The sequence below is a fragment of the Cricetulus griseus genome, chromosome 5 (assembly GCF_003668045.3).
Source record: "Cricetulus griseus strain 17A/GY chromosome 5, alternate assembly CriGri-PICRH-1.0, whole genome shotgun sequence".
NCBI lineage: Eukaryota > Metazoa > Chordata > Mammalia > Rodentia > Cricetidae > Cricetulus > Cricetulus griseus.
The window spans coordinates 103,035,775-103,050,574 of NC_048598.1; the positions used below are offsets into that span (position 1 = coordinate 103,035,775).

A 14,800-nucleotide genomic window follows, 5' to 3' on the forward strand; every position below is an offset into this window, starting at 1 on the left:
AGGGTTGAAGGAGTTATACAGAGAAGTTGAGGTTTGACACCATGAAGACAGCCTAGGAGAGACTATTAGTGAAAGTAAAGCCCAGTTGCTGCAGACAAGCCCAGTTTTTAGAAGATGCCAGAACCATGGGATGACTACCAAGAACAGCAGCAGCCATGGAATGGAGCCTGCCCAAGCTGAGAAGACAGGCTATGTGTGCTGCAGGGGACAGAGCCAGAGAAGAGACCCAAGTCCTTTGGAGGCACCCAGAAGATCATGAGTGGATCCCAGATATTGGACATTGCTTTATTTACACAGATTTGGTTTTGGTTTGGTTATGACTGTGCCCAGAATCTTCCCTCTTGAAATAAGAAAGTATCTAACTTATTTTTTTATTTTACTGAAGCCCACAGCTGAGAGACTGGATTTTTAAGGAGATTTAAGGTTTAAAAAGAGACTTTGGAGTTTTAAAAGAGACTGAATTTTAAAGTGTTTTAGTTTATAAGACAGTAGTGGGTTTTTTTAAGTTTGCAAAATGTTTTATGTTGTGATGTTGATGTTAATTTGTGATCTTGGGGGTGAACAAGAAAGGAAAGTTTATGTCTTAATAGTGATATGTTTGTGTGTCAAATTGACAAGGAGTCAATTGTCCTGGCTAATTTTCTGTCAACTTGACACAGCTAAAGTCATCTGAAAGGAGGGTACCTCAAGTGAAATGCCTTCATAAGATGGGGCTGTAGGGCATTTTCCTTATTAGTGATTGATATGAGAGGGCCCAGTCCATTGTGGGTAGTGCCATCCCTGGGCTGGTGGTCCTGGGTTCTGTAAGAAAGCAAGCCTGGCAAGCCATGTGGAGTAAGTCAGTAAGCAGCGCCCCTGCTCCAGGGCCTCTGAGTCCTGCCTCCAGGATCCTGCCTTGTTTGAGTACCTGACCTGGCTTGTTTGATGATGAACAATGATCTAGAAGTATAAGCCACTCTCTCCTCTTCAGTTTGCTTTTGCTCATGTGTTTCATCAGAGCAATAATAACCCTAACTAAGACTAATCTGCTGCACAGATCTCTATACTTCATGGGGACCTTCCAGTTGCTTTATTCAGTGGCATGCAGCAGAACTGTGTGACATCTAAGCAACTGTCACAGGGGCCTTGAAACCTCCTTTCTAGCTCTTTCAAAACACTGCTGCCTATGCACAAGCCCAGGCTAGCCTTCTGAAGGATGAGACTTCTCATGGAAAGAGGGAGGCCCTGACACCTCTGTCATCTCAGCCATTCAGCCAACCTAGCTAAGGTCCCATATATACTATTCAATAATCTGTCATCAGCCAATAATCATTCTCTACACCTGTCACTCCCCACCATCCATCCAACTACTCCATCCCCACCCCACCCCACCCCCACCACATACCAACAACAACCTAATGCAGGTGCAGAAAAGAGCCTAGAAGAGTTCATTAGCCAAATTGCCAATCCACAAAAATGCAATCAATTGATTGCAATAACTGATGGTTGCTGGTAACCACTGCAATTCAGGACAGTTTGCTACATATAAATAAATAAGCAAGACAGTCTTCAAAGGTATGCACTCAAGATCAACCTCCCAAAAAAGTTTAAATGAATTGTGTCAAATTCAAATAAACAGGAGAGAATAGAGTAGGCCAGAATCCAGGCTCCCCCACCAACAAGTCAAAGCTTTGTCATGGTACCATGCTGCGTCCTGTTAGCTTTTCAACTACTAAAAAAATAAGAGAAAAAATGGAATGGAATGGAATGTCCTGAAGAAACAACGTAGAACGGCAAAAGGAAGTTTCAGCAGAGGAATATTTACCTAATCATATCATTCAACTTATACCTAAATGGATAGTTTCTACATATACTTTATCTAGGCATATTTTGGCCTATATTAAACTATATGCATGAGTTTCAAAACAATAACGATTTCAGCACATAAGAAACACCCTTTCCTAAAATGAAATCGCATGAATTGCATCATCATCCACACTCTTCTGTGATTAGCCTCTTCCCCAGAACCACACATACGCTTCCATTTCAGAGTCCTGAACAAAGACTGAACATATGACGGTGAGCAAAAGCAGCCACGGACATGGAGGCCATGTGGACATTACAACCTTACATGCATACAGCACTCCGTCTCCTCCTTCACAAATACGCTGACATGTGTACAGTGGGCAACCATGGTGCAGAAATGAGGCAGATGCCAACGGATGAGTTTACACACAAACACAGGGAATCATGCCCCATCACACAGAAGGTGTGTGCTTACCTTTTTCTGACATATAGCAGATATTTCAGCTGTAAGGGGAAGGTACACAAAATATCAACAAAGAAAGAGAGCCCATTTTAAATAAGGGCAACCATGAAGAGTAATTAAAAAATACAGTCTTAGTAATGCAAACTACTGGACTTCATCAAAAAGCTTTGGATTTGCCTCATAAATTGGCATCTACATTTATTGGCCTCTATTCCACCCCCACACACACAAAGCACAAAATATCTCTTTCTCTCTCTTCTAATAGTTTTAAGGTTTTATTGCATTCTGTAATTATGTCTCCTACTCTCACATCTAATCTAACCTTCTCAAATATGTTAAGGAAATCAGTCAGTTTAGAGCCATACAGCTTTGATCTCATTGGACAGTAACACTGAAGTGATCAATAATGAAGCCATGAGAGCAGCTAAGGACTCTAGGCTTCCTGGTTCTGCTCTTTCCATGACACTGATGTGGAGTGATAGACTGTGCTTACAGCACCTCCATGAGATGGTCTCAAATGTCAAGACTATAGGAAACACTTATCTTGGTCTCCTCTGACTTGAGCTATCAGTATTAACTAGTGCAAAGCAGCCTTGTGATTACTTATGAAAAAATCCCTTGTCAAACATGAGTAGATCCATTGGAGCAAGGCAGTCAAACTGCTGTCTACTAATGAGACTGACTTTAATGAGTGCATAAGAATTCTTTTCAGTTGGCATAGCAAGTGTTTCCATGGAAACTGATATCTTGAGAGTAGCTGAAAGTAATTTTCCCGAGAATCTATCACTATTTCCCTTAAAATAGTAAGGCCCCAAGAAATGGACTGACACTTTATTTATAGAACAGTCTGTTACACTAACTCCAAAGATTAAAGGAAGGTGTTTCCCAGACCATGCTTGTAAATTAGGAATTAATGGATACAAAATCAGTAAAATATGTAAGTTGGTGTTTAAAACTCATTTTATATAACTTTTGGTAACATGCACTAAATAATCTGACGTGAATGTCACACCTCTGGGTAGATAACCAAAAACTCTACCAGTTCTTCCCCAAATAAGCGTCATCTAAAAATGAGGACCAAATTCAGAAACATGTTTGATACTTAACAGGTATTAGTATCTTAGAAACTGAACATAGACACATTCTCCTATAGAACCAGCTACTCAGGAGACAAGAGGCTGCTTGAGCCTGGGAGTTTAAGCCCTACCTAGGCAATATAGCCTAGTTTGGTTATGAAAACATAACAAAAGAAAAACAAGCCATCCGGGGTGGGGCGTGCTGTGTTCAGTACTCGGGGAGACAGAGACAGGAAAATCCAGGGTTTGGTGCCAGCCTGAGTGGCATCAGTAAGAGCCCACCTAAAAAGAAGCCAACAAAATATAGCAGCATGTATTTCTGAATGTGACTATCCAACATCAGCGCACCAGGGGCTCATAAGAAAAGTGGCTAGATTTATGTCTCTGTCTACACTACAAGCCCAACTCCTCCTACAGATGAAGTCAATTTTCAAAATGTCCCTGGAAGGCAGTGGGGGCTGATAGCATTGCACTGTGTTACAGGTGGCGCTCATACTGATTGCTGTCTTAAAATTGAAATAGCCTAATATTAAAAGTTGGATTTCAAAGAAGTAGTGTAATCTAAATTAAAACAAGAGCTCATGTCCCGTGCTAGCATCGGGCTTCCCGTGGCCTCTCCTGCTCATCCCTTTACTATCTGTAGTCACAATCTGAGCTGTGTGTGTGAGCTGGGGTCATCATGCCTCTGGCTTTCCTACAATGTTCCTGAGCACTCTTGCTTTTTGACACAGCCCTGATAAGAAGGCTGGAATACCCACTTCTCCGCATGTGGTGACCTATCAACTCCTAGCAGACTCTAATAGGCTTCGAGGAGGATCACACATCTTATCTTTTTATTACAATGCACTAGGTACACTTTATCCCCCATCTTACTGATTGGGAGACAATATCTTAAAGCAATTAGAGGACACTGCCCCACAAAATAGAGAGCCAGTAATGGTAGCAGGAAAAAAAGGATTATGGTTCCCTTTCTGAGCTAGCACAACAACACATCATTGATAGCATCAATTCTACACACAGAATATTCCTCAAGCCACAACTCAGCGGGGCTTAAGTAATGACGCTGGTTGTAATATCTAACCTTAATTTTTGGTAGAATTGATATCTCCTTCCCTTGTTATTAAGTGTTTAGGCAATATTATAAGCAAGACATTGATATAATGCTGCAGGTCAGTGAATATTCCTAAAATATGAGGGTTTGGTTGCTGTCTCTATAAAATAGTACAAAGGGAGATAAATCAACCATGTCATTAGTCATGATTACTCATTATTCATCCTTTCCAAAGAACACCTTACCTTGTGGCAGGAGAACATCAATCAACCACTCACTGTGGTCCCTAGGAAGAAAAATGAAATTGGTTTCTGAGCTTCACCGTAATGTTCGCCCTGCGCATGCCCATCTGTGAGTTACACACTTCCGATCAAAGCATTTCGTAGGAAGTGTGACTAAGAGCACCATCATGATAAACTTTTAAGGCATCTAATGCATTCCAGTCGATCTATAAATTATAGGCATCTCCTCATATTCGGTTGCCCTTAAATGATGCTTTCCAGATGTTAGTTATGCCAACCAAAACATGGCCGACATACACAAAGCTGAGTGATACCATGAAGGGCAACTAACAAGGACAAAGGCCCACTGCAGTGATAACATGCTGGCTCTGGAAACGCCAGTTTTCGCCAGCATCAAGCTTTCTCCTTCTTGGGGGGCGGAGTGGGGGCTGGTTCAAAATCAGAGCCACTCCATTGCCTTCTTGTGTCCTCTAAAGACAGATGTGGCAACTTTTCGAAGCTGAGATTGCCCAAATAACAGCTTGCCACGTTAAACATCAAACAAACTAATCTCTAAAAACCACAGCAAGGCTGACAGGAAAGTCGAGTAACCAGCCTGAGGCCAACAATTTTCCTTGCTGTCTGATTCAAGGACGCATACCTACCCTGCAATCCTCTGGCTGCATTCTTCACAGAGATACAGTGGAGGTGGCTTATCACCCAGAGCTACTGACAAGGAGGGGTCTATACACATCTGAAACAAATGACAAGACAGAATCACATTTCCCGCTCCTAGTGCCGTGTCCCCAACCTGTGAGTCACATCCACCATGGGCAATGGCAGATTAAGTATCAAGGTAGAATAAACTGTTTTAGTAATCCCCATTCCTGTGAAACCACTGCTCTGCGGAGGAGCCCACACTGGCGATGCAAATGCGGCTGCCAGAGTTCCTCTGTCTGGCTATTTGCAATTCAAGTATCAAACACTGTCAAGAAATCTTCCCCTGCTGCCACAAAGCTGAAAAGTCCTGGTTTCTCAGGCTGCTCAACCACGTTATGTGGGTGACAAACAGTGCAATCTCTCTTTAGGAAAAGGAAAATCCATCATTAATATTTCCAAATCATTAACTGACACCAAAATACTGGCGATAGAGACGTACACAGGAAATCTAGCACTGAGAGCTGCCTTTCCTCACTCCCAGGCCTCAGACAGTCACTGTTCCATTTTGAGCTTCTCCCCACCGCAATCAGCAGCTCACTTACCCCATGCCTTGTTGTCTATGCCAAGCACAGAGACACAAGGGTTCATGTATCAGTGTCAGGGTGTCTGAGTGTTTTAAATCAAGTCAAAAGTCAGGTGACTGACTAACTGTGCTTAAACTTTCCATCAGTTAAAGTTTCTAGTATTTCCAAAAGCCATCCTGCATTCTGTGCCCGTGTTCAGGAATAATATGCCTATGATTTAGCCAAGTGCTCAAGTAATATGCCTGGTACACAAACCCTCCTGGAATGTCACTGTCTTTAGCTTTTTTCACTGACTTGAAGGAGAAAAATGGCCCACATTTACAACCCCACCTATAATTCAAAGCCCAAAATCTTGAGATGTTTTAGTGACAGGATCAGTACGAAAATTTAAGTAATTAAGCCAACAAAGTTGATAACCTGCTTAATAGCTGATGCTAACAATCTACTGTGAGGTATTTCCTATGTGAATTTAATGATTCTTTAGACTCAGTGAATAACTATTGTTTGGTCTTCGAGATTGGCAGTTTCCCCACAATGATCGAAGAGCAAGTATTTTAGGTTTTGTAAGCCTTATAGTCTCTGTCACAACCTCTCAAGTCTTCATGTATCACATAAAAGCAACCACTCTGTAAGCAGATGAACAAAGCTGGATTCCAATAAAACTTTATTGACAGTAACAAGCAGCAGCCACATTGGTGGTGGCTGAGTTAGCAGCAGTACACAGTTTCCTGACCCTATCTTACATAATTCTCTAGGCTTCAGCCAATTTCATAAAGTGAACTTTAAATGGAACCAGGAATAACCGAAAGTGGAATGTGACATAAGACTTTAAGTTTGTTTTCATCCCTATCCCTATGGCAACAGTCGGTTCTTACTTAAAAATCATTAAAGCCTCAGACCTCAGCGTCTCCAGCAGAGTGGGCTTTGCTAGGACTCATGTTATTCCTGAGTTTCCCCGTGCACCCGTGCAGATCTCCCAAGCACTGCTACTTCACACTTTTACTCAATAAGTCATTGAAATGTCTGCCAGACAAAGATAAGTTTTCCAATCCCCTCAAAAGGAAAAATTCCTGAGATGTTAGAATGGCCATCATTAGAGCATGGCTACCTGACTTTTGACCTGTTAGATTACTTAATTAATATGCCTGGTCAGTTCTGTTCTACTAATACATTTGTGTCTGGTTGTTGCATGAAGACAAACAAACAAACAAACAACAACAAAATGATGGTTTGTTAGGTTAGAACCCTTAATCTCAGAACTCAAGAAGCAGAGGTAGGTGGAGTATCTTGGAGTTTGGGGCCAGCCCGATATACATAGTGAGTTCTAAGCCAGGCAGGGCCATATAATGAGACCCTGCCTTAAAAAAAAAAAAATAAAAGATTGTTTGTAATCTATGGCCGATGTACAGGCTCAGGAAAACAGATAAGGAAAAATTTCAAGTATCTCATTTCAGTGACTCGCCCTCATTCATTCGGCGATGACATTTCTGATGGTATTACTGGCTGTTTTTCAGTTCCAATGTGAACCTTTATCTAAATAAACTGAATCTATGCCATACTGCGCAGTCGCTCAGCTTTCCTTTCCAATAAGCATCAGGCGTGGTAGACCCGTCTGTGTATTCTTCGGCACAGCTATGCTGTGAAGAGTAAACCCCAATGAGCCATGCCTGCTATAGTGCAAAACATGGCCCCACATGGGAAGCATTGCCCAGATTGCTAGTTTTCTAGAAAGTGAAACACTGGAGATTTAAAAAAGAAGATTTGTCAGGGAGCTGTGTAAGAAAAATGTCTTCTGAGCAGATCAGGGTGGTGGCTGCAAATATTTGAATGTATTGAGTGCCAACTGTTTACTTTCAAATGGTTAGTTTTAAACTTAAACAATTTCTGTGTGAATTTCATCTCAATAAAGAAAAAACACCGCCAGGCAGTGGTGACACACGCCTTTAATCCCAGCACTCAGGAGGCAGAAGCAGGCAGATCTCTGAGTTCAAGGCCAGCCTGGTCTTCAAAGAGAGTTCCAGGACAGTCTCCAAAACCTACAGAGAAACCCTGTCTTGAAAAACCAAAAGGAAGAAGGAGAAAAAGAAAAAAATACCAAAGGCAGGCTGGTTGTGCCTGGCCTCCAGGACTGGGTTTTTTGGCATAAAAGTAAGGTCAACACAGATGAATGGGCCGGGCTGTCTGCCTAGATGAGGAGAAAATCTAATTTCTCCTTTCTGTGATTAGATGGCCAGAAAGGATTGCTAACCAGGACACCAGAGGACTCCAGAGAATTCGGTCTGGCATAAAAGCAAGGAAAAAATAACTGAAGAAAACAGTACCAGGCAAGAAGGAAGGAAAGATGCAAAACCAGAAGGGAGCCATGTGGGTCTATGAAAAGCCACCATCTCCACAAAACACGTGTGAGCTAATATGTGTTCATTTCGCACCCTCCTACCAAAGAAAGAGATGCTGAGCCTTCTTTGAGACTTCTTAACCCCAGAATGGGGTCACATCAGAGAATATGCAGCACAAAGCCCCTGCTTCACACTCTGCTCTTCAGTTTTCTGTCGTTAAAGGCAAGCATCCAATGTAACAACACAAGGAAATCCTCGTCACACAGCACATTGTTAGTCCTTTTGTAGTTCCCAGATCTCATTGCACCTGTTCTTTGTCCCTAGGCAGTGGCAGTGCTGGTTTTCTATTATTTAGGCACCAACACAGTCTGCCTGGACAAGGGAAACAAACTTTAATAACACCAGTTTCTCAAAAGTACCTATAAGTGCTCCTCACTTCAGCCAGGCCTCCACTCTTCACAGTACAACAGTAACCCATGCAAATTCTAACCTGTTCACGCTACCCGTGTGTCCTGCATCCAACAAACACACTACCAACAATTTTGTTTTGTTAAGACATGTGATTACTCCCCTGAATACCCAATTTCCGAGACTCAGTTTCAATAGAATTGGAGAATATGTATAGAAAAGAATGACGCCGAGAAGGTACCCGGCTTTGTCTCTAGTTTTATGCTAACCACCCACTGGCTCCATGAAACAGTTTCCTTACTCTAGTGAGACCTACTGTGTGCCTGCTATCCAAACATCTCTCCGTTAACTATCCACATCCACGATTTGAGCCAGGACTTAACAACTCAGTCTATTTTTGTCTTACCATTCTCACATTTGCAGCGGCATAGCAGACCCTCAGAAGTGATAACATATAAGGAAGGGGGTAGTTCTGAATATTTTGGCTCAGATAGAAGGCATCTAAGACTTGAGGTATGTGTTCATCTGTATTCTTCTGATAATGAACTATACAACCCTTGGCTGTGAATTCACAGCCCCAACTTACAGACACCACCACCACTCTTGCCCATATATAGTCGGTGTTGAACACAGAAGAGCTTGAAATCGACCACAGCTCTGCTGTATAGAGATGCATGCAACTCAGTCCATTCAGTCGGCACTTTACTAACTGAACCACGGAGAACCCAACGGTAGCCCAAGCGTGGGAAGCAGTACCTTCACAGCCGGCTTGTTAATTGCATTGTGACATTCGATGTGTTGGCAGTGGATGGGATTCCAAGCTGTAAGGCAAAAGAGAGCCAGTGAAGATCTCTCCCTGAGACTGTTTACGCCCCAGTTAAACACACACACACACACACACACACACACTGGATAGTTCACTAGCTTTCTTTCTCCTAAATAGAAACATCATCAGATGGTGTCCTAACAGAATCAGTCACCTATGAAAAAAAAGTGAAAATCAGGCAAAGACATGGTGACTCTATCCACCTTCCCCGGGAAAGAAAGCATTCAATAGCAGGTGGAGTGCGCAGGACTGTAATACCTCATAACATTATAGCACTGATGAGTTCTTTGTGTGCCCCAATGATATTTTCACTGGATTCCCTAACAGCTCTGCAGGTAGGTATGGCAGACTGATTATTCAGCCATTATTATTATGTAGCTCGATATGGTCACAGACTGGGTAAATAGAAGCTGAGACTAGAACCTGCAATGGCTAGGTTCCTGACGCTGGCTCATCTCACTACAGATGCTATGCAAAGTATCCTCTGCTTTTAGGAGCAGGAGCTTTCCAAATGGAAAATGATGTGAAGAGTCAGAAGGGTTCCTCCACCGCTCTGGTTCCCACCGCTTCTCCTTCATATGGAGACTGGAAAGATGAGTGTCTTGCCTGAAACACTGGACCTCAGCTAGTCTGCTGGTACCTGTACCCAAGTCCCTGACTCAGCATGTATAAAGAATGAGGGATGTGGGTCTGTGGTGGTGCACGCCTTTTATCCCAGCACTCGGGAGGCAGAGGCAGGCGGATCTCTGTGAGTTCAAAACCAGCCTGGTCTACAAGAGCTAGTTCCAGGACAGCCTCCAAAACCACAGAAGAAACCCTGTCTCAAAACACCAAAAAAAAAAAAAAAAAGAATGAGGGGAAATATGAACTGATCTGAGATGGACCAGGGAGCACTCATAACCAGTAACTACCTTTACACAATCTAATGCACTTAACAGCACACTGTCATTTGAACGGTGTAAACCATTTGTATGCATCAAAGTAGGGACCCTCTCTGAACAGCCATATTCTAATCTTATAGGACAATGGGACAATTTATTTTAAAGGGGTCAAGAAGCACTGATTAGAAAACAGTACTCTAATTATAGATTCATATTGGCTTGCTTTGAGAGAAAAAGAAATGAGTGAATAAACAAATCATCTGAGTATAGTTATTATGTCATCAGATTTCTTTCCAGCGTGTCATAAAAGCAAGGTGTGAGGAATAGCGGTATGCTTCCTTCTGCAAGGGAAGGGAGAAACTTCCCAACTAACTTTAAAACTGTAACCTGTTGCAAGTATGTGGGACAAAGGCCCTGTTTCTCAACCCAAACTCATGAAAGACATAACTAATCCATTACAGCATTCTTTCTGCTGAGTTCATAATGGATCTTCAATCCTTCCTCCCACTCCAGTCACCACACGTCAAAGCGGGGTCGGCATACAGAGTGGCATCTGCTGACCCTCCCGGAGCCTATCTGCTATGAGAACAAGTCATATTTAAAACATAGCCACTGCTATGGCAGAGGCACAAAGAGATCAGCGTATGCAATAGCCCTGACACCGTACCAGGGCTCTAATGACTTCTGCTCTGTGGCTGAGAGAGATGTATGTGAGGACCAATTCCTTTCTTTTTTTTTTTTTCATCCATTTACCCGTGTCATTGAGTTAAGAACAGGAGGTCCTAGGATAGTCCACATCAGTAATTTTTCAACTTTGATGAAATTTATTAACATAGATCCTAGAACCTCAGAAGTGTTGTCAAGACACAGCACAGGAAAACACAACAAAATTCATTGATGTCATATTGGTGGAACACTTTTAAAGCAGCCATTAAAAACAAAAGAGACATTACTTACAGGAGACTAAAGAGAAGAGTGATCGCTGATACTTTCTCATAAACAGTGCAAACTGGAACATAAGGAAATCAAGCCAAAACTGGTCTAGAAGTTTCCTGCCTCCTTGCTAGCCATCATAGTGCTGGAAGGTGCTATGCAGACTGCTGGGGGAAACTACCAACAGTCTCACAAAGCCCTAGGTAGGCCTTGTGTGCAATACTAACCGGCAGGCAAGAAGTAAGCAGTGTGACCTCTGTTATGAGTGTAGGCAACCACCTCCTGATTGCATTTAAGGCTCACTCCACAGGAGGGAGTTCACATTTGCTATTACAAACACAGTCAAAAGTCTGCAGCTGGGAGATTGCAGGGAGGGTCATAAGCGCTAGTGTGGAAGCTATATCTTGTTTTGCTAAATACACATGATGTGCCCATCAAAGTGCCTTCTAAATAACTACGGTTATGCACATAGGTTAGTGCTGCTATAGCTTTGATTAGAGACACTTTCATTTGCAACGAACAGAAGTCATTGCAGAGACTCATAGCTGATATAAGTGACGAGAAAAGGTGACTGTTGAGTGCTCAGCTATAAATGGGGCAACACACACATGCTAGGCTCAAGGAGCATCTTGGAAGAGGGGCAGAAAGAATGTAAGAGCTGGAGGAAATGGGAGAGTGGTGTGCAATACTGACTTCCGGGTACAACAGGAGTTGAATTCACAGCAGCTGTGATTACTTGCTCAAGAAAAATCTGCACAAATCCTATCAACAACCTCTCAGAGAGAGGAAAGGGACCCACAGTGAACAGTTGGCAGTGGAGGGAAAACATTTTCTGAGTGGGTGGAGCCACTGGTAAGGTTCCCCCGTGCCCTGTAAGCAACCCCTCCCCAGTGCTCCTCTTAGCAAGTAACCCTGCTGAACTCATTAAGTCATCAAAAGAAAAGACTATGAAGCAGAAGAGGGTCTAGCTGGGAAAAGGAAAGAAATAAGTGGCAGCTGGAGAAGCATAAGAAATGGTAGTGGGGTGAATGAGATGGAAAAATGTTTGTACATGTATGAAAACAACATACTGAAATCCATTATTGTGTATAAGTAATATATTGATTAAAACAATTTTTAAAACGCACGATAGAAGACAATAGAACCACATCTTTCGTAGCCGCCCCCCAGAAATCTCAGCTTAGAGTTCTATATCTAATAAAAAATATTCCTCAGAAACATATACTAAACAAAGGCTATTTGAGATAAAGAAGAAAATGCATTCTTATATCAGCGTATGAATCAGCTGAAGGTAGACTATGAAGTTAAAGGAACACGAGGCTTAGAGCAAAAAGTTTTCAATAAGTAAAAACTGCTAATCTGATATAGAAATAAAACTGAATATTAAAAAATTAACCCCCAAAATTGAGATGTCAGTAAAGAACAAATGATCTAATCACAAATCAACGGGACAAAAGCGAGCCCACCACTCGACAATCACATTGTGAGTGACCTAGACAATGGGCACGTTGCATATAAATGATCTAAAAGGCAGAGATTGTGAAATGAGATTCTTTCAAAAAGCATGCCTCTATTATATGCATATGAGAAACACTCAAAATACACACAAAAATGGATAAACAGAAAACTATGCTGCGTAAACACTCATGCTCGGAATCTGGGTCCCTACATACATGTCAGGCAAGCTGACCCCAGAACAAGGAACATGAGCAGAAAAAAAACGACGGTATTCCACACAGAAGGGAGGGCCAAGAGAGCAAGGCACAGAACAACCGCGCACGTAGGTGCATTTACTAAACGGAGCCAGTAATTATAGCTGTAAGTTTCAACAGTCTTTTCTCAATTCAGCAACTGATGAAATGAACCGACAGAAAGTCAATAAAACTGCACAAATGAAACCAGATTCTCACACAATAATGAATAATAACAGGATTCTCTGTACAATCACCCTGAATACATATTATTTTAAACTACACAAGTAACATTTACTAAGATGCACAATCAGAACTTTAGCTAGAATTACAGCACACAGTGTTCTTAAATTCTTTGATAACACTGGAATACAACTGGAGCTCAACAACACAGAGGTTTTCGAGAATCACTAAGTATCTGCCTACTTTAAAATACATGTAAGCAGCACACCAGTTAAAGCTCCCCTTTGACTCATGGCATCATTCATGCAATTAACATTCACAAAAAATGTTAGAAAGTATTCAATACCAAGATATAACAAGTTCCTGATTTACGTAACAATTTCATGAAATGAATGGGAACAACATTAAAGGGGAAATTCATAGCTTTAAATTCTTATGGTAAAAAGACAAAAGGTCAGGGGAGAAGAAGAAAGGTGAGGAGGACATGATGGGGCAGAGAGGTTGAGTTGGGGGAAGACCAGAAGAGAGCAAGATAAGAGATACTATAATAGAGGGAGACATTATAGGTTTAAAGAGAAATCAGGCCCTAGGGAAATGTCTGGAGAGCTGTATACAAAGATGACACCAACTAACAATCTAAGCAACAAGGAGAGGCTACCTTAAATGCCCTCCCCTGATAATGAGATTGATGACTAATTCATATGCCATCCTATAGCCTTCATCCAGCAGTTGGTAGAAGTAGAAGCAGACACCCACAGCTAAACCTTGAACTGAACTGAAATCCAGTTGCAAAGGAGGAGGACTGATGAGCAAAGGGGTCCACACCAGGCTGGTGAAACCCACAGAAACAGCTGACCTGAACAAGGGAGAGCTCTTGGTCCCCAGACTGATAGCTGGGAAACCAGCATGGGACTGATCCAGACCCCCTGAATGTGGGTGTCAGTGAGGAGACCTTGGAAATCTATGGGGCCCCTTGTAGTGGAGCAGTACTTATCCTTAGCATAGGAATGGACATTGGGAGCCCATCCCACATGGAGGGATACTCCCTGAGCCTAGACACACGGGGATGGCCTAGGCCCTATCCCAAAGGATATGACAGATTTGAAGATCCCCTATGGAAGGCCTCACCCTCCCTGGGGAGCAGATAGGGTATGGGATAGGTAGGGTGTTAGTTGGGGGGGGGGAGGGGAGGGAGAGGGACCTGGGATTGACATTTAAAATAATCTTCTTTCTAATAAAAAAGAAAAAATACAAAAGGTGTAAAAACATTTATGCTGTTTCTCTATGAAGTTGGAAAAATATAAAATCAAGTGTAATATTAAAAAGAGGAAGAAAATAATACAGACACAGAAGTTAATAAACCTAAAACCAGAGAAACGGGACAGAAAATGAATAAAAGCAAGAGTCGGTTCTTTGGGAAAATCAACGAAACTGATAAGCTTCCTAACCAGCATGGTGAGAATAAAAAACCATGAGACAATATAAGTTACCCACATCTGAAGTGAAAGGTAGGGTTTCTACAGACCTGTAGAAACCAACAGATTCATACATTGGAAGAAATGCCCAGAGTCTTCAAAAGACACAATTTTGAAATACATCCCAATGAAAACTATCAATTCCAAGTAACCCTACAACTGTCATAGAAATTGAATTCACAACATAAAATCTCCCCATTAAAACAACAACAACAAAAACTTGAGTC

General features: G+C 42.0%; 1 protein-coding gene across 3 annotated transcripts in view; it reads right to left on the bottom strand.

Annotated features, from left to right (window-relative positions):
• Positions 1–14,800, bottom strand: part of Unc79 (unc-79 homolog, NALCN channel complex subunit) — a 176,913-nt gene that overhangs the window by 127,155 nt on the left and 34,958 nt on the right. For all 3 annotated transcript variants that reach the window (XM_027419181.2, XM_027419180.2, XM_035445739.1), the window contains exons 5-8: positions 9,341–9,405; positions 5,262–5,350; positions 4,621–4,661; positions 2,261–2,289 (exon numbers count right to left, since the gene is read on the bottom strand). In XM_027419181.2, coding sequence (XP_027274982.1) covers positions 2,261–2,289; positions 4,621–4,661; positions 5,262–5,350; positions 9,341–9,405 — 224 coding nt within the window. The remainder of the gene's footprint in view (positions 1–2,260; positions 2,290–4,620; positions 4,662–5,261; positions 5,351–9,340; positions 9,406–14,800) is intronic.